Source organism: Kogia breviceps, chromosome 3 (genome assembly GCF_026419965.1).
Source record: "Kogia breviceps isolate mKogBre1 chromosome 3, mKogBre1 haplotype 1, whole genome shotgun sequence".
Taxonomy (NCBI): Eukaryota; Metazoa; Chordata; class Mammalia; order Artiodactyla; family Physeteridae; genus Kogia; species Kogia breviceps.
In genome coordinates this window covers 14,276,833-14,297,494 of record NC_081312.1, presented here as the reverse complement: position 1 = coordinate 14,297,494, position 20,662 = coordinate 14,276,833, and the positions used below count along the sequence as shown (strand labels likewise).

Sequence of the window (20,662 nt, the reverse complement as noted above, 5' to 3'; positions counted from 1 at the left end):
TCTTGAAGTATGGGCCAGTCCCTCTTTCCACAATACCCATTTGAGCTTCCTTGCTTTTCCACCTTACCTATACTTCCATTCTTCAATGCACCCATGCATTGGTCTATAGCCATCTAGCTGATCATCTGTCCATCAAATACTTAGCGGTACAGTGAGGAACAATAATAAGAGCTAACGTTTACTGAGTACTTACTTTATGTCAAACACTTATAAACACTTTATGCTAATTAACTCATTTAATCATCCATCATCCGCTTCGATGAAGGATGTACCATCATATTCCCCACTTAACATTCAAAGCAACTCAGGTGCAGCGAGATGAAACACCTGTCCAAGATCACATCGCTAGGAAGTAGGGGAGTCTAGATTTGAACCTAGAGGGTCTGGCTCTAGAACTACCAGTCTGCTGCACTAATTAGGCAGAAATGCTCTTGACCTTCACAAGCTTTATATTCTAGTGGGAGAGACAGAATTTAAACACATAATTATGTAATTTTAACCATTAACAACTGCTTTGAAGAAAAATTATAGGTGTTACAAGCGTATGTAAAAGGGACATGTAGCCCAGTGTGAGGAATTCAGAAAGGCCTTGCTACTGAGGAAGTTGACCCTTGGGTTGAGCCATGAAGGGTGGGTGGGTGGTGAAGCATAAGCAGGAAAGAGTGTTCAAGGCAGAACAGCATGTGCAGGGGAAAGAGGTATCTGTGCTGAGGACCCATGGGGCCTTTGGTGTCTACTGATGTCAATATGATCAAAAGTCAATTCTAACATGAGCCTCTTCTGATGCTCTCCATCCCACTGACTTGCACCTAGGTAACCCAGTTATAGAAGGCAGACATCTCCAGTTAAGGAGACAGCCTTGTCATCTTCTCCCTCACCCAGTGCCCAGCATATCCACTCTTGCCATCCAGTGCCACCAAATTTAACCCACTGTCCCCATTGATCTATCAGATCTACTTGTGTCTTTCTGATCCCACCCCACCTCCTGAATACAAGCCACTTTCATTTCTTGCTTGGATGTCTGCAGCCTTCTCCTGTATCCAACACTCTTCCAGAATGCACTCCAGAACCCCTCACATCTGTCGTCCACCTGCAGCCAGACTGATCATTTCTGAAGGCAAATCTGGTCATTCCACCTCTGCCCTCACTAAAAACCTCCAATGGTCTCCCATTGCTCTCGAGAAAAAGACAAAATTCCCTGCCCTGGTTTAGAGGGCCCTGCATGGCCTGGCTGTCCCCACTGACAATCTCAGTGTCATCCTAGCCCCAGGCCGTGTCTCACAGCTCCTCAGTCACCATGGTTGCCTCCCCTTGGTCTCTGCTCCCTGGCATGGCCCCTCCCACCGGGAGGCGGGAGGCTCGGCAGCATCCTTCCCTCTTCCTGGAATGCCCTTCCCCTCCGCTGTGTTTAGTTAGCTCTTACTCATCCTTTAGATTCCCATTTAATCCTCAGCAAGCCCACCCTACGTCCCTGCTTGGATACCCATTAATATCTGACCCTTCCCCATTAACATCTCCATCTGAACCCGATGACTCTCTGTCATGGCTGAATCGTGTCCCCCAGAATTCATATGTTGAAGCTCTAACTCCCAGTACTCAGAATGTGACTGTTTGGAGATAGGGCCTTTAAAGAGGTGATTAAGTTAAAATGAGGCTGTTAGGGTGGACCCTAATCCAATCCGACTGCTGTCCTTGTAAGAAGAGGAGATTTGGACACAGACACGCACACGCACACAGAGGAAAGACCATGTGAGGACGCGACGAGAAGTCTGCCATCTGCAAGCCAAGGGCAGAGGCCTCAGATGAAACTAAATCTGCTAAAACCTTGATCTTGGACTTCTAGTCTCCGGAATTGTGAGGCAATAAATCCCTGCTTTTTAGGCCACCCGGTTTGCAGTATTTTGTTATGGCAGCCTGAGTAGACTAACCCTTTCTTTCAGAGAAACTGTCATAGTTAAAGTTAGTTGTCAAAATTAGTTGCAACTTAACTTTCATTTCATTATTTGACTGCTATCTCCCTGATAAGAATGCAAGCTCTGTAAGGACAGGAACTGGGTCTGGTTTTGCCCACCATGGCATCACCAGAGCCTGGCATGGTGCCTGGCATATAGTAGGTGGTCAGTAAATACCTGGGGCATGAATGAATGAATAGACAAGTACAAAACATATGAGTGAGTGGGTAAACACACATGGAGAAGAAAGAGTAATTATACAGTGGTTTTACCTCTGGAAAGTTTCACTTTGGGCCTGGGCTGCATCTGGAAGCAAGGGCACCTTGTCCTGGCTAACATGAGTATTAACACGCATTTACGTAATTTCACTAGATCCAGCAAATTCCTGAAATTTCAAGTTTTTACTCCCTCAGAGCAACACTGTTCAGTGAAATTTAATCTCACGGATTTTATTTTTAAAGAGGCAAATAACACTCTCTAGGGTAAAAAAAAGATAATTCTAAGAGACATAAATCCAACATCCTTGCAATTGGAAGAAAATATCTTGTTTGTATCAACCCATGATACAAATGGCATGCTTGATTAACGGTATGCTTGATTTCCGCTTGGAAAATGTCCTTGCTGGTTTCCACGGGACAATGACAGTGACGGCAGCGTGGAATCACCACACAGGAGGGAGGGTGGGACACACGTGAGAATTTCTGTTGCAGTTTTAAGAGGAGTCTTCTTTTCTGAGAAACTCATTATTCACTTAATTATTCATTCTGTTTATTTACTGTAGAGTTATTACACATAAATATGGTGCAAATCCCTGGAATCCTCAAACACCAGATGCCAGTTTCCCTCTGCAGTCCCAGAAGACATAGCCAAGCCATCCCTGTGAGAATTAAAACAACAACAAGTAAAACCCAATTAAAATTGTGCCAGCATGTTCATTTCCGAAATAAAAAACCCTGGGAATGAATAAGCTTTTAGTCACTCCCCTGACTGCTTCTGCAAAAGAGCAAACACAAAAAACTTTAAACTAAAACTGGCATATAATTAGTATTTAAATCACAGTTACAATGAACCTCGTATCTGCACAGAAAGGGCATTGGCTAAGTCAACATTGTATTATTTCTCCCATTTTCAAAAATCACGTGACTGAAGAAAAAATGGCATTTTGCTTTTCAGAATTTCCATGTCTGGCCAAAGCCCAACGATGGTGGAGGAAGAAGCCAAGATGGCGACAGGAAGTTTGGGGTCTTGGAATCCACAGGTTACACCACCTCTTCCTCCTCATGACGTGAGGGGGCCTCACACCCAGGTGCATCTCACCCACCTGAGTATAAGACTGGGCACAGGAGGGAATGAACATGCAGCCCATGTTCTTGGAACAAAGGCCAACAGAGCACAGAGGAGGCCTGTCTCCTTCAAGATATTGTTGGGAGTGCAGAGAGGACCACACGACTGAGGGCAGTGCAGGGCTGAACGCTGGGCTGGAGGACGTGTGTGGGCGTGGGGAAGGAGGAGAGGTCGGGTGTGTGTGTGTGTGTGTACGTGTTTGCAAGTCACCGATTCTCAGGTGATATTGGCTCCACGAAGAACCAAGTGGACTTTCTGATGAGCGTGTGACTGTGGTCACCTCCACTGGAGAGTCGCAGAGGGATGGGAGATCTGTCTGGCCTGCTACACCCATTACCAAATCACAGTCTGCCCATGGGGTCACCGTGAGACCCGAGGTAACCTTGGAGGTGCAGGCAAATGAGCGCGTTAGTGGAAATACGTGAAGCTCTTCTGGATAGGCCAGAGGCCTGCGGTGCCTCCCCTAACCCAGAGCTCAGACCTGAAAGGCCCGGGGTCTCCATTCTCAGCGTTGTGGTTACAAGGGCGGGCTCAGAAGACAGGCTGTGCAGCTTCAAATCCCAGGTCTGCCACTGACCTTCACCTCTCTGTGCTTATTCCCCATCTTGACAATAAGGATAATGCCTCTGTCTTAGAGCTGCCACAAGAATTATCTGTGACAGTGCGTGTGACGTGCTGACAGCAGTGTCAGCCAATGGCAGGCATATACTAAACACTGGTTTCTACCATCAATGCCGGTAAGTCCCAGTCCCTGTGACAATTTATCACAGAGCTGAGCTTCGTGGTAACACTGTTGTTTTCTACTTTGTATTTCCAAGGCAGCTGATAAACTTTCACTCCTGAGCAACAGGAATGTTGCTATTCCTGGCACCTCAGATTAAAATAAGTTCATTGCCTCCTGTCTCACGATGCCCATGGCCATTTTTGTTACCTGTTGCAGATATTTTCTAGTCACGTAGCCTAATCTGGGGCCTTTTTGCTGAGAAGGCAAAAACATTCTCTAATCTTTTTGGCAATCACAGTGTAAAGAATCAGGTCCACAAAAACACAAAAGGTCTTCATTACTAATATGTGGAATAGGAACTCTGTATAATATTTCATTATTGCTTTCTTATTAACATAACATTAATAATCCGTTGCTGCTTTAACAATTCCTGGGCATGAAAGCCCGGTATATTAAGTTATGGCTAAGATTAGATATATTAAACAGTTACCTCCATGATATCATGAAAGAAACATGATAGAGCTGAGAAACTCAATTTAAATTAAAATAAAATCATTCTGTCTATGCTTCAGTTTTCAAGGCAGCTGCTCTTAGGTCAATGTGACCTCACTGCCTGAGGTCTGAAGTGAAGTGGCTGCACCCAGGCCCTTCCTTCCGGGTGCCTCAAGTCGAGCTGTTCAGTGTCTTCACTTGGGTGGGGCAGGGGTGCAAGGGGAGACGAGGAAGCAGAGGCAGAAGGAGTGGAAGGTTAACTGTGTGGCTTACGAGTTTACAGTCACACCACCAGTCAAGTTAAGTACCAGGGATGGTAAGATGGCAGTATGTTCATAAGACATAAAAACATCGAACTGGAAGATCGCTTAGAGACAGCTAATCAATCATTTCCCAAAGTATAATCCATGGAACATTAGTTCTTTAAGACGGCTCTCTCTATATGCTCACGTGCACATAAACACACACACACACACACACACACACACACACACACACACACACAAACACAGAATTACGTGGTCCATCAAATAAGTCTGAGAAACTCTGCATTCTACCCATTCCTGGGAGTGCCATAAAGAACTTCAGCATTTTAAAGTTTCTGTGAACTCCTACAGTAAGAAAACACCCATTTGTCAGGTTTGACCAAGTATTTCCTGAGCTTCCTTGGCCACGGCACCCTCTGTTCATATAACGCTTATTTACGTCTAACAGGCAATGAGCAATCTTATCTAAGTCAACCTCCTCCTTGAAATTGATGAGGAAGAAGAAACTGAGGCCCAAGGAAAGTGTTTGATTTGCCAAGGAGCATAATTCAAACACTGAGTGGAGAGGGGAATTCACATCTTCGGATTCTTAGCTCTGCCTCTAAGAGAAACTTCCCTCTCATTCATCAGTGTATGCAAACCTGCCATGCGCAGATACGGTGCCAGACACTAAAGACGCAAAGATAAAAAACGGTCCTGGCTTCGGGAAGCTCATAGCCCAAGGCTGGAGGCGGAACTGGAAGTGTACCGGCCACACTACGATGTGAGGAGAGCTCTGAAGTGACTGCTGTGGGAGTGGATCCAGAAGACAGTATGATTCATCTCCTAAGGGGTTAGGCGTTAGTTGTCACACAGGATGTGAGGTTGGCATGGGGCCTTGAAGGGTGAGCAGGAGTTTGCCTCAGAATGTTTTTATCTCCCATAATACCTTTCTAAGGAGTCCCCACAGTAGCTCCCTTGTGTGGGATGATGTTCACATAAATCACCACAGGATTCTGTCACCTGACTGGACCAGGATCAGGGCCCCAGGGTGGCCAACAGGCGTTTCTAGGGAGTGCTGTCCAACAGAACTCCGTGCAATGATGGAAATGTTCTCTTTGTCGTGGTTCAACATGGAGGCCACCAATCATAGGGAGTTATCGAACACTTGAAATATGGCTACTGGATATGGCTTATCCAGTGAGGAACTGAATTTTTAACTTTATTTAATTTTGATTCGTTAAAATTAAATTTAAGTAGTCACATGTGCTGGTGACTTTAGACAGCACAGCTTTAGACTGATTAACAGATACACTTTGTGATTCCAATTTAAAATACAAGTTGGGGGACTTCCCTGGTGGTCCAGTGGTTAAGAATCTGCCTTCCAATGCAGGGGACATGGGTTCAAGCCCTGGTTGGGTAACTAAGATACCACATGCTGCAGGGCAACTAAGCCCGCATGCCACAACTAGAGAGCCCGAGCACCGCAACTACTGAGCCCGCGCACTCCAGAGCCCGCACGCCACAACTAGAGAGAAGCTTGTGTGCCTCAACGAAGAGCCCACACACCGCAAGGAAAGATCCCACATGCGGCCACTAAGACCCAACACAGCCAAAATAAATAAATAAATAAATATTTAAAAAAAAAATACAAGTTGTTTTAGACTTAAGATTTTGAGTTGAAATTCGAGTTTATAAATACTATTGAAACATTCAAGAGACTTAAGACATCAGATTATAGAGTTTACTTAATTATACTTAAAATTTATTTAAATACATGGGAAAATGTATTTGTTCACTGGAGAACTGAAGGGCTTAAAAGAGAATTGATTCAAGGATTTGAAAACATTAAAAATAAGTCCTCTGACAAGTGGAATTAGCTAGAAATCAATAACAAAAACTAGAAATGCCACATCCTTTGAAAATTTAACAACTCATTTCTCTACAGCCCATGGGTCAAAGAAGAAAGTACAACAGAAATTAGAAAATATTTTGAACAAAATATTAATGAAGATAAGACATACCAAAACTTGTGAGATGCAGCTAAAGCGGGGCTTAGATGACACTTATAGTCTTAAATATAGGTATTAGAAAAGAAAAAAGGCTGAAAATCAGTACAGTATTTGTCTTTCTCTGTACTATTTATTTCATTTAGCATAGTGCCCTCAAGATCCATCTATATCGTCACAAGTGGCAGCTTTTCTTCTTTTTTAATGACCAAATAATATTCCATTGTATGGGTACAGATACAGATATATTTCATATTTTCTTTATCCACTCATCCATCGATGGACACTGAGGTTGTTTCCATGTTTGGCTATATTAACATATTAACAGGCCTTCTGAGACTGGCCACAGGGAGAATCTAGGAACCATACCTGTGGGTTTTCTCAGTGCTGTAGGAATTATGAAGTTCAAAAGACATGCAAAGGGCTTTCATTTCGATAGGTCCAAAGCTAAGGGATTTCCTCCTTTGAAGTGTATATTGCAAGCAGTATTATAGGAAAGCTAGGAACTTTTGTTTGTTTTTTGAGGTTCTCCAAATGCAATTCAGAAGCAGATATATGAGGTCTCTTCTCTGTCAGAAACCAACCCATATAACAGTTTGTAAGCATACTTCCCAATGGCAAAAGTCTGACCCCAATGGGACACTGTTGAGAGTCCAGAGTCCTATAAAGTTGCCATTAAGTGGTGGTTTTCCATTTTTTGCTAATGTATCCTATAACATTATTTTGAGAAGCTATATATAACCCCTTTATATATTTTAAATTCACATCTAGACTTGTATTATAAATTTAGAGTGGCAAGGGATATAATTTCCACCATACAGTAATACTTGAAAATTTTAAAATAAACTTTTATTTTAGAACAGTTTTAGATTCACAAAAAAAAATTGTGAAGATAGTACAGATTTCCCATAAGCCTCACATCCAATTTCACCTATTTTTAACATTTTACATTAGCATCCTACATTTGTTATAATTAATGAAACAATTTTGACATTACTATTAACCAAAGCCCATGCTTTATTCAGTTTTCCAGGGTTTTTATCTAATGTATTTTTCCTTTTCCAGGATCCCATCCCAGCTATCACATTACATTTAGCTGTCATGTCTCCTTAGGCTCCTCTTGGCTGTGACATTTCTCAGGCATTCCTTGTTTTTGACCTTGACAGTTTTGAGAAGTGCTGGTTAGGTATTTTGTAGAGTGTCTCTGAATTAGGATTTGCCTGCTGTTTTTCTCAGGATTGGACGGAGTTTGTGGGGTTTGAGAAGGAAAGCCAGAGAGGTTGAGGGTCATCTTCATCACATACATAAGGGTACTATACAGTATCAACAAGATTTATCACTGTTGATATTGACCTTGATCACCTGGCTCAAGTAGCGTTTGTCAGGTTTCACCACTGTTACTCTATGTCTCCCTTCCATACAGCACTCACTGGAGGAAGTCACTATATGCAGCCCACACTTAAGGAATGGACAGTTATGCCCCACCTCTTTGAAGGCAGAGTACCTATGTAAATCATTTGGAATTCCTCTGCAAAGGAGATTCGTCTCAATTCTGCCATTTATTTATTCAACCATTTATTTGAATCAGTGTGGACTCATGGATGTTTATTTTATACTTTGAGTTATAATCCAATACTACTTTATTTTATTACTCAAATTGTTCCAGCTTTGGCCACTTGGAGTTCTTTCTATTGGTTCTTGTGTCCCTTTGATATACCCCTACCAATGTAAATTGTTTTTTTTTTTTTTTTTTTAATTTTGTTTTGCTTTGCTTTTTGAGCACTTCCTCACTTTCTGGCTCATCTTGCATATTTTTACCACACTAAAAAAAAAAAAAAAAAATTCCCCGCGCTTTACCTAGTCAACCCTTCTCCACCACAAAAAACCCTTGATAATCACTGGTCTTTTAGTCATCAATATTTTGCCTTTTCCAGAATGTCATATTGGTACCATACAGAATGTAGCCTTTTCACACTTGCTTCTTTCACTTAGAAATATGCAGTTAATATTCACCCATGTGTTTTTTTTTTTTTTTTTTTTTGTGGTACACGGGCCTCTCACTGTTGTGTCCTCTCCCGTTGCGGAACACAGGCTCCGGACGCGCAGGCTCACGGGCCCAGCCGCTCCGTGGCATGTGGGACCTTCCCGGACCGGGGCACGAACCCGTGTCCCCTGCATCGGCAGGCGGACTCTCAACCACTTCGCCACCAGAGAAGCCCACACCCATGTGTTTTTGTGGGTCAACAGCTCATTTCTTTTAATCACTGGATAATAATTCCATTGTATGGTTGTAACACATTTTGTTTATACACTCATCTCCTGAAGGACATCTTGGCTGCTTCCAGTTTTGGGTGATGATGAATAAAGCTGCTATTAACATTCTTGGGGAAATTTTTTTGTGGAGAGAAGTTTTCAAATCAGTTGAGTAAATATGTAGGTTCATGATTACTGGATCTTTTTTTTTTTTTTCCAAATAGGTTGTCTAAGAAACTGTCTAAATGGCAGAGATGGGTATTTTTTTAAGATGTTGGGGGTAGGAGTTTATTAGTTTATTTATTTATTTTTGCTGTGTTGCGTCTTCGTTTCTGTGCGAGGGCTTTCGCTAGTTGTGGCTAGCGGGGGCCACTCTTCATCGCGGTGTGCGGGTCTCTCACTATCGTGGCCTCTCTTGTTGTGGAGCACAGGCTCCAGACGCGCAGGCTCAGTAGTTGTGGCTCACGGGCCTAGTTGCTCCGCGGCATGTGGGATCCTCCCAGACCAGGGCTCGAACCCGTGTCCCCTGCATTAGCAGGCAGATTCTCAACCACTGCGCCAACAGGGAAGCCCCATGCTGGATCATTTGGTAAGACTATGCTTAGCTTTGTAAGAAACTGTCAAACTGTCTTTGGAAGAGTGGCTGTGCCATTTTGCATTCCCGCCAGCAGTGAGTGAGTAGAAATTACTGAACTGAAAGTTAAACTGAGGGAGGAAGAGGGGGAGGAGGAGAACAGAGAATGAGAGAGATGTCAGATAACATCATTGGTATAACATACGTGTAACTGGATTCTGAGAGGACATTCCCTTCAAGGATGTCATAAAAGAAGTGTTTGAAGAGATAATGGCCAAGAGGTTTTCACATTTGATAAAATACATGAAGTATGCTGGAATTTTGGTTTCTATTTGTAGTGGGGGGCGGGTGGAATCTGTTGACACAAGGACATCAGTTAAAAAGCAGGTCAGATAGAACCCTGGATTCTAGGTCACAGGAACATATCTAGTCTGGGCTAAGTCCACACAGTGTATGTAATTCTATCTATGGATGTGATAGGGATAGTAGAAACAAAGGCAGGAAGGGCGGGAGGGAGGGAGGAAAGGGAGGAAGGGAGGGAAGGGAAAAAGGGGGAAAAAAGAAAGGCAATGAATAAACCTCATCCCATAAGCAGTCCAATGTAAGTAGCAGTAAAGAATGCTTAGTAAAGAAGTTGACTCAAGCACTATTTCTGCCATGTTTAACCTTAGAAGCATCATAAAGTCAAGGTTGGCATCCTTCTTTAAAACAAAGAAGATGATCAAACCTGGCTTCTACTTTACAATGACTATTATTATAATACTTGCGATGTACTTCCAGACCCTTGCTCAATTTTTCTGTAAAAATTTAATATTATTGAAATTGTTCTTCTTAATGAATATACTACAGCAAACCTAACTGCTTAGTTCTCCTTTGAAGTTTTTTTCCCCTGCCAAGGATCAGTAAATCATAAAATAAGGAGTATCCTTGGATTTCAGTTTATGTTTTCATATAAATTAATCTGCATTTTCTGTGAAGTTAGAGTAATGTTCTTTTTGATTCACACCTCTGAGCATTTTACCAATTTAGCAATCTAAGAGAAATTTAGATTGAACTCCATATTTTATTATGTTAAATTGTTTTCAGCCACTTTTGAATCCACGTGGACAAGCCAATTTAAATTTGTTTTGTAAGAAAGGCCACTTTGTGAGCTGCTATCCCTAATGCCATTACATTTCCATTTGTGTGGGTTTTAACTGTCTAATTCCGCAGTTCTAAACAGATTTCTCAAAAGTTACAAGAAAAAGGAAAGCAACCGTTTTTACTAACCCTAAATTAAAATTCCGTAAGTGAAGCGTGAACCCCAAGTACTGTGACTGTTGAAAACTGCTGTTTAGAATTTACACACATAAGTGAGTGTTGCCCAATAAGGATGCACATCTATTTCAAAAATGCTTCCATTGTTCACAGCATTACTAGAAATCCTTTGAAAACCGCCTTTAGAGCCGGCAGCACGTTTTAAAAGATATTGTCTCTGGTGGCAAATCTTTGTCTTTTGAAAGTAGATTTGATTAATAACCCAATGTAATTTGGATTAAGCTTGGTGACGTGTAAGATGGGAATTAGTATTTAATACCTACCATGTGATAGACGCTTGACCTGGGATGGCCAATGAATCTGGATAAACTCATTCTGGATCAAAAACAAAGTGTGACCAAAGAATACGGACCAGTGTCATAGATGATTTTCCCACTGGAGGTGATGTAGCATAATAGCAGTTATTTATGCTTAGTCAGGCTGACAGGTTTGGATCTCCACCCTGACACTCCACCCATCGCCATCACCTGGCCTGAGCCACGTTACTTAGACTCTCTGAGGTGGTTTCCTCATTTATAAGAGAGGATGCTAATGTCTATCTCATCAATTTTCAAGAATAAAATAAAATAATACAAAATACCCAGCAAAATTAGCCCCCCTTCCCCCCCCTGAAGGTGACAACGGGGAAGGAAAAATATTCATTAGGACACTAATATACCTCAAATAGATAACTAATGAGAACCTACTATACAGCACAGGGAATTCTACTCAATCCTCTGTGGTGACCTAAATGGGAAGGAAATCCGAAGAAGAGGGATATATGTATACGAATAGCTGATTCACTTTGCTGTACAGCAGAAACTAACACAACATTGTAAAGCAACTACACTCCAATAAAAATTAAAAAACAAATTCACTAGGATGAAGGTGGCCCAATGTTTTTTTAAATGGAATTTTATCTTATGGTGTATTTCCCTATTACCTCATCAGATATGAATTCCAAGGTTATTTGCTAATTTTCTATTTGGGGCAAAGATCTAGTTGCTATTTTGGTGTTTTTAGCTAAGGGACTGTACATGTGTGTGTGAGTTGCCTGGTTGTGGGATGGTATGGTAGAGGTAGTCGTGAAAGATAAAGCTGAACGGACAAGTGGAGACAAGACTGTAGAGGGCTTTGAATGGCACATTAAGGGTTAGACATGACCCAATAGTAAAGATGGCTATTAAAGCTTTTGAGCAGAGAAGAAAAAAAATTCTATTTGTGCTTTGAGAAGATAACTGACATGCTGGGCTAAATTTCATGACAGTGGGGTCTATTTCTTACTTATCACCACACCCTTTACTCATCTTTATAGCAATGAATAGAAGAACATATGGCCCGATGGATGGATGGGAGTGGGGATAAGAACATGGGCCGAGAGATCATGATGGATGGAAGGAAATGTCATGAAAGTTTTTGCAGATGCAGACTCAAAGGATGCAGTGACTGACTGGATGTCACAGTGAAGGAGGATAGGGGAGATTTGAAAGAAACTCCTAGGTGTCTGGTTCAGATGAGAGCTTGGGGTGGGGGATGGGATGGATGCCATTAACAGAAATAGAAAACACAGAATGAGAAGCCAATTATGGAAATCAGAGAAAACAATGAGTCTGATTTTAGTTCAGTGAGCTTGGGTTGAGGTGAAAACGTCCAACAGGCAAATGAAAACACAGGTCTGGGTGCAGCAGAGATCAAGACGAAAGATAAAGTTTGGTTGGTGGAGTCACACCCATAAAGGTGATAGCTGAAGTCCTGGGAGAGAATGAAATCATCCTTGGGGAATGTGTTGATCAAGAAGAGTGGCCAAGGACTCCCCTGGTGGCACAGTGGTTAAGAATCTGCCTGCCAATGTAGGGGGCCCAGGTTCAAGTCCTGGTCCAGGAAGATCCCACATGCTGTGGAGCAACTAAGCCCGTGTGCCACAACTACTGAAGCCCGCATGCCACAACTACTGAAGCCCGCATGCCACAACTACTGAAGCTTGTGCACCTAGAGCCCGCGCTCTGCAACAAGAGAAGCCACTGCAATGAGAAGCCTGCACATCGCAATGAAGAGTGGCCCTTGCTTGCCACTCCTAGAGAAAGCCCACACGCAGCAACGAAGACCCAACGCAACCGTAAATAAATAAATTTATTTAAAAAAAAAAAAAAAAAAAAAGAAGAGTGGCCAATTAGAGTACCCTGGAGAATACTAACACTTACGAGATGGTTGAAAATACAGGAAAAGAGAGTCAGGGAAGAATGGGCACAGAAATACCACGAGAGAGCAGTGCTATGGAGGCTAAAGAGAGAAGGACCCAAGAGAAAGGACAAGTGTGATGGGGTCCAAGAGGGGCTCGTGGGTTTGGCCACTGGAAATCACTGGTGATCTCCGAGAGACAGCTGTTGCCACAGGGGAAGACTGGAGCTGGTCATAGTGAGAGATCAGGTAGAGGCAGAGGTATCAGCGAGAGAGAACTGGCGGCAGCTTCCTCTTCCATCTGGACTGCTTCTCCTTAGTCTATTTAGAAGACTCTTTTCTCTGCTGCCCCAGTAAATGTTGATGTTACCTGGTATCTGTCCTTGCCTCTATGCTTGTAACAGTTAGGGTTCTCTCGGTTTCAGATAACAGAAAGCAACTCCAGCTGGCTTGAGCAGGAAGATTTATTGGAAGGATACAGTTACCTCATAGGACCCAAAGGGTTATGACTGGGCCTTGTATATAAGCTTTAATGAGAAATCCAGTACCATGGGTTTCTCTAGTTCCTCTCTTGTTCCCCTCTTGGTGTCTGTTTCATTTTCTGCTCTCATTGCAAACCAGCTGCCTTGGTTTTCCAGGCCAGATGGTGGCAAACACGTCTGCCCCTCGCCCCTGAGTCATAACCACTCATTCGGCCGGAGGAGCGCTACTCCGCCTCCCTCACTCTCACTCCTGAGGTCTTCCACGGGGAGAGACCGAGCTGATCAGCTTGCATAGATGCCCATCCTTGGGCCATGCAACTGAAGGGAGACCAACAGGGTCACACCACAGACAACATCATGTGGCTTGGGGACGAGGGTGGGGCAGGGGCCTGGAAGTGAGAAGCTGGGGCAAAGCTTACAAGACAAGGATTTGGACTGAGTGTAGGGGGAGTGGTAAGGAGGGAAGGTGACATGAGCAGCTTCTCACTGCCCCTTCTTTTGGTCTGTGCTCTGCCCTGAGAGCCTGGGCCCTCCTAAGCATCAAGTCCTCGAGGTGCTCTCCCTCCTAGAGAAGGTCCAGGTCATACTGCTTTCTTCTAAAAAAGAACAGGGGATGGCCGCCCAGCTCTTATCAACTTCCCCTCCTGTGACCAGCCCTCAGCACACCTGGCTGAGTGTCTAGGGACCAAGCCTACACCCTCAAGAGGAATCAGAGTTGACTGACCCAGAGGCCAACGGAAGCCTCTTTCTAGGGTCTTGGAACTCGCACAGATGACGGGCCCGTTCCTTTTTAGAATGGTGTGAGGCTGCGGTGGCCACGGGACAGGGGCAGGGTACGGAGGTATCTGTGTTGCTTGTTCTTATCTTCCTGGAAACCCAGCTGCACCACTGCCCTTCCTATGTTGGACTATGTAAGCTAGCCCAGTATTTTCTAGTAAATTCCTTTTCTGTCTAAGCTAGTCTGGGTAGGTTTCTGTCATTGAGACCTCACTGAGACCAAAGAGAGCCTGGACTAATCCCGGATCAAGGCAGTTGCCCAGTAGCTCTTCCCACACTGGCCTCCTGCCTGCCACTCAACGGGAGGACGTGACCTCTCCCTCTCTCTTGTCATGTTTACGGGAAGAAATAAGGTCCAAATAGTGATTGCAATACAAGGTTTTGGTATTCTGGCAATTACTGAAATATAAGCATTTTGTTGGTAGATTACTCCAATTTTTATATTTTAAAAATCTAAAAGCAGTATCACTTATGTACTGAGATGAGGACCAATGACTCAACTACTCAATTTATGATGAAAATACTTGCTGAATAAAACTCTACCCAAAGTCAGAAAGGGCTTTTCATCAGCCAGAACAATTTGTCCTAAAACGCACGTGATGCTCAATGATACCATGGATCCACTTTGTTCTTGAAACAATATTTCATGTGCACTTCTTAATGATTTTCAAACTTTTCTTCATTTTAGAGAGTGTTTAGTATGCTAATTTTGGAAGAAGTTTATTTTTTCATAAAGTATTTTTATTTTGGAATAGTTTTTAAATAAAAAAACCTTTTTATTTTGGAATAGTTTTAGGTTTATAGAAAGATTGTGAAGCTAGAACAGAGAGTTCCCATGTACTCACTCACTTTCCCCTATGATGAACATTTTCTATGAATACGGTACCTTTGTCACAATTAATGAACCAATATTGATATAGCATTATGAACTGAAGTCAATACCTTACTAGTGTTTACCTAATGTCCTTTCTTCTATTCCAGGATCCCCTCCAGAACACCAAATTACATTTAGCTGTTATGTCTCTTTAGGCTCCTCTGATTTATGACAGCTTATTAAGTTTATCTGCTAATACTCTGTGTCAGAAGGATGCTTATTTAATGTTTCTCTTTGACAAATGTACATATTTCCTTGACCTTTAATACTTTTAAAATTTGAATTATATTAGATGTTTTCACAGTGTTGTTAATGTTTAGCATTCTGAACATTTACAGATAAAATATTAGTATTGATATGAGTATTTATTTAGAATAAGTGCTGACTGTCCAGGGTCACAGTTTTTGTTCTAGGACAGCAGTCCCTGGATCCCAGGTATGGACGGGCAGAAAACGGAGGACAGGAACACAGATGGCTAAGGCTCTTGTTGCAGGGCAGAGCCGCCCAGAACCAGGGAGGGTACAGCAGAGGGCGGCCGGGCAGCCCAGGGCTTGTTGTTCTGCTGCAGGAACCCCAGGCCCAGGCCATTCTAATGGGTTCTGCAGTTAAGTCTTTTGCCTCCGATATCCTTACTGCACCCTGTTCTTCCTCTGTATGCAGCTGGAGAAGACTTACACTAATGTCAGCTCAATCTGGTTTTTCCATCTTGCACACCCAGCGCCCTAGGGCCATTTTTGCGATGATGATTTTTGTTGACTACTAAGGATACACCGCCTTAGAGAAGTCTTAACTTTGTTTTCCAAAAGCCTTGCTCATTGCTTGGAACGCAGTCAACACTCAGTTGCATGTATGTGCTATTATTTGTTCAACCAAAGCTGGACGCGTGAAGGAAACTGGTACCACTGGCAGTTCCGGACACTAGGAACTGCTGAGGATCAGGGAGGCTGTGGGTAGAGTGGCAAGGACCAGTAAATGAGTGCAGCATCCTGGCTGGCAGCGCTGGGGGAAAGTCGGGGGTTGAGAGTAAAGAGGAGGGGTTGGGGACCATCCCAGTGGCAGTGCAAGCAATTGTCAGCATCTGAGAACCATGATGAAGAGTTTAATGGAAGGTATACAGCATGACATCATCGGTAGAGTGGGATTTGACATCTAAATATATCACAATCTATTTCGGTCTCCCCACAGGTTGCCCAAAGCAGCACACAATAGTTAGGCTTACTTTTGTCCATAGTTCATGGCATATTCGAAGTCTTTAAAGCTGACGTGACCATCTGAGTCTTGATCTACTTCCCTGGAAAATGAAACAGAAAGTTATTTACAGGTTAGTTTCGTCTCACCTTATGCATCAAGAGCACATCAGAATCTTCATTTCTTTTTATGTCTATGTGAGAGGCACCTATTTTATCTACTTGAAGGCTGAGGTTGATGCTTATCTTTTTTTTTTTTCCTTGATAATACCTAAGGCGTGAAGGAAAGGGAAAGACATTTATTAAAACCTCCAGAAAAAATATATTCAATAAATTTAAAGGAATGTCATCAAACGCACAGGTTATATTTAAAAAGGCAGGAGTGATGGTTTTTCTAGTCATCCTGCAAATTCTTTCTGTGATATATCAATAAATATACATGCATTTGTCAACCAAAAAAACAATGCAGGAGGCTGCAAAGAAGAAAGGAGTTTATTTAGGGTCTGAAGAATTGCAATTTGGGAGATACAAATTCGGGTAACCCCGGAAGAGTGTTCTGAGGAAGAGACGAAAAGCCACGGGGTTGTTAAAAGTTGCCTGGTGAAATTTGTGACTGACTCTGACTCAAGTTAGAAAAGATTTGCCCTTGAGGAATCACACGTTTTTTTTTTTTTTTTTTGCGGTAGGCGGTCCTCTCACTGTTGTGGCCTCTCCGTTGCGGAGCACAGGCTCCGGACGCGCAGGCTCAGCGGCCATGGCTCACGGGCCCAGCCGCTCCACGGCATGTGGGATCTTCCCGGACCGCGGCACGAACCCGTGTCCCCTGCATCGGCAGGTGGATTCTCAACCACTGCGCCACCAGGGAAGCCCTCACACGTTTTAAGGTAAGGGTCCAGTAAATATTTTGTGTTTCTGGAAGGTGTTCTGGATGACGTCATCAGGACCAAAGATTTTGATGTGCAGAAGTCACACTTCCTTAATGGTCTCCTGGCTCCATTTTAGAGAACTCTCTTAGCAACACCAACTCCATTTTGATTTTCCTTTCATTACATAACATTTCATTTGATTTTCCTCACATTACACAACAGGAGTGTGGAATAAAGAATTAAGAGATAGAAAAACATTTACGGAGTAAATAATAATGACGGGAACAGTGACTGACACCCTGCCTCGCACTGTCTTTATATCACGTGTCTTATCGAATCTGTGCACAGATGCCAGGACGGGTCCATTTTACAGACATTGAGCCTAAAGGGGTTCAGTGGTTTCTGAAGGATCATGTTGCTGGTAAGTAACCAGACTTGAAATTCAAATCATGATTGTTAAATTCCCAAACCAGGGCTCTATACTGTGTTCCACGTGTCTCCCTATGTAAAAAGGATGGTCCAGAGAGAAGCGGTTGTGTTGCAATTCCCATGAAGCTAACCCAATCTCCGGAAGTTTTCACTGGCTTCATTCATGGCCTCAGAAGCTTGGTTAATTCCTCATAAACACGTGATAAGCTTTTCTGACTCCTGTGGAGAGAGGTGAAGATGTGAGCCTCTGGCTGGTCAGCGGGAGGGTGTGGGCGGCCTCAGCTGGGTTGTCCGTGTGTGTCCCTACAGCCACTGAGACAGGGGCGTTGCTCCTTCAACAGGGAGCAGAGAAATGGCACCCATTCCACCCGGTTAAGATAACACATGGCAGAAGGACAAAATCATGGCATAAGCAATACATTCAACTGCTAGCAGTGAAAGCAGTGTTTAAGAGTGTGTTTGAAAGATAACTGATGAGTTGTGGTCTCAATTCCTCTTTGGGGGGCACTCTAAAACAATGCATTACGTGCCGTATTTGCCTTATTGGGTTGGTGCAAATTATACTTTGTTGAAACAGCAAATGGTATTAACCATGACAGAGGGCTTTTTAAAGTAAGGACTGGACCAAGTAACAAAGCCACTAATCACTGTAATAGTTTTAAAGCAGGCTTTTAAAATATTGAATTCTAAAATAAACTTTCTGAATATTTCATGCCAAAGGCTCTGAAGTCTATAATGGTACTGGATAGAGTGATAATAATTTTTCATTCTTTTGAAGTAGAGAAAATCCCTACTTCTCTGCCCCAGGGCAAAACCATGTTGCAGTAAGTTAGTATAAAATGATTGCAGACTGTAGGGGCCATTATTCTTGTTGCTTCTTTTGGTAAAATATACATGACGATTTCATGCTATACAGGACCAGAAGCAGAATGTCGGATCTCTTCTAAGGGATTAGAAATAATCAGTATCACATGTTACTGATTACAGAGTATAAATCATCCCTTCTATTAAATTAGATAATTGAAGATTCTTAATATTGCCTACGTATTTTTTCTCAAGGAATTGGATTAGATAAATGGCCTTTTTTCTTCCCACTCTGAACTGGTATTATGATTGAACTATAAATCTCATAGGGTGAGTTAAGTGGATAACCTAGGAAAGTAATATTTAGAATAAACTGTTTCTGATATATATGTGTATATGTGTGTGTGTGTGTGTGTGTGTTTATTCACTTACTGAGATGCTGAATGCTTGTAGAAAAAGAAATCCTTTTGCCTGATTTTCTCAGTAAATTATTGTAATTCCATTAACTTCTTATTTTTCTTGCTGCCTTTGCCAAAGCTTCCCATCATAAAATGGGCACAGTATAACCAAGCAGTATTAAAATGGAAAAAGGTTATTCATAAGGCTTGGAGTGGCGTTTTTATAATGAATGGAGGAACATCATGTTTATATTTAGAATGAGACATGGTAAAATACTGTCTTCAACTGTTCTTCCTCATCACATATATATATGGTCGTCTCAAGGAGAATGAAGAGGAAATTCACATTTCAGAGCTATAATTTTAAAAGCTAAAATACTGTTTTTCATTGCAGATGGAATTATTCCAAAGAAGGAAGGTTTCACAGCACCCACACTCAAGGCACCATGTGATGGATGAGCAGATGTTGCAGGTGGGTAGAATTAGTGGTGTGCTGAGGAGATGAAGGAAACATCATTAAGTAAAATGTTTCATTGTTTCTGTTTACAGTGTTTAACCCGAAAAGGAGTATTCTCTCCTTATGAAACTAGAATGTGCTGTCCTGGTGTCACCAACATACATTCAGCACTGAAATATTCCACCACCGTCACTCCAACTAGAAATAAACTCTGGGAAGGCAAGAACTTTCTCTTGTTTGCTGTTGTATCCCCACCTCTTAGCCCATAGCAGGTAATGAATGTTTGCAGAGTGCATGCATTTGTGGAATAAATGAATCTGGGGAAACAGTGGACAACATTTTGGAATATCTACTGCCTCCCAGGAGGTTTGGGGGGATTTAAAGAAAGTATATCATCACTGTTTTATAGAGTCTAAAATACTAGCCAGAGAAATAATAACACACTGAAGAAGGCACCTAGGAGCCATCACTCGGACCAGTAAGGAACGGTCAATTGTGGTCTCCATGCCCAACCGCATTTTGTAAATACAGACCAGGTACAGAGGGACCAAGGAAGACATGGACTGAGAGATGAGGTTGCTTAGTAGAGCAATGGATGGAAGGAACCCCTTGAGTGTCAGGCTGAACAATTTAGAGATAAAGAGTTGGAAACTGGAAACCAAGGCAGAGCACTGGAGACATCTGCGTCGAACCTGCCCTGTAGCTGAAGTCGAAGCCCTTGAAGCCGCTTAACTAACTGCTCTTTTACTGGACGTGTGGCTATAGACATGGATATAGACATATGCATCTATACACACATACATACAGGCTTATACTTCACAACTGTCTTTTCAAAGGAATGAACAAAGATTATACAGATGGATGAGAGGAAAATAAATTGCTGTGAACAACAACAACTGCCTTCTAGACATGTAAATCCAGTTAAATTAAAGGCTTTTTGGTTTGCTTGGTTTTGAGATGCAAAGGGAGAGCTGGAATTGATTTGGGGAGTACGGACTCAAGAGAGCTGAACTGCTCTGTGTAACTCAGTATGAACGATATAGGACCGTCTGGGAGGAAGGAGATGATGAGCAAGATAAGACAGGATGCAGGGAGAAGGGCTACTGAGGGGTAGGGAGGAGGCTGGGATACTATACGACGCGAATCGGCCCAAGAAAAAGGCCCCAGTGATCAAAGGTCCTTTAATTAACTGCCACGTTTACTGTGTGCTCCGAAGTTGTTCGTGTTGCGTGTTATAACCTCTCCTTTATCTTCACCAAGGGCTTGACAGGCACACGGTCTAAGGGGGGATGGGGTGTTTGGGGAGAGTGTGCTGAGTTCG

The 20,662-nt window shown here is 42.7% G+C and overlaps 1 protein-coding gene across 2 annotated transcripts in view; it reads right to left on the bottom strand.

The window, feature by feature from the left end:
* Positions 1–2,388: 2,388 nt before the first annotated feature.
* EFCAB11 (EF-hand calcium binding domain 11) overlaps positions 2,389–20,662 on the bottom strand; it is a 156,607-nt gene continuing 138,333 nt past the window's right edge. The window contains exons 6-7 of one of the 2 annotated variants that reach the window (XM_067027911.1): positions 16,420–16,491; positions 2,389–2,829 (exon numbers count right to left, since the gene is read on the bottom strand). In XM_067027911.1, the coding sequence (XP_066884012.1) occupies positions 2,739–2,829; positions 16,420–16,491 (163 nt within the window). In that variant the 3' untranslated portion in view covers positions 2,389–2,738. The remainder of the gene's footprint in view (positions 2,830–16,419; positions 16,492–20,662) is intronic. The other variant, XM_067027912.1, reaches the window with a different exon arrangement.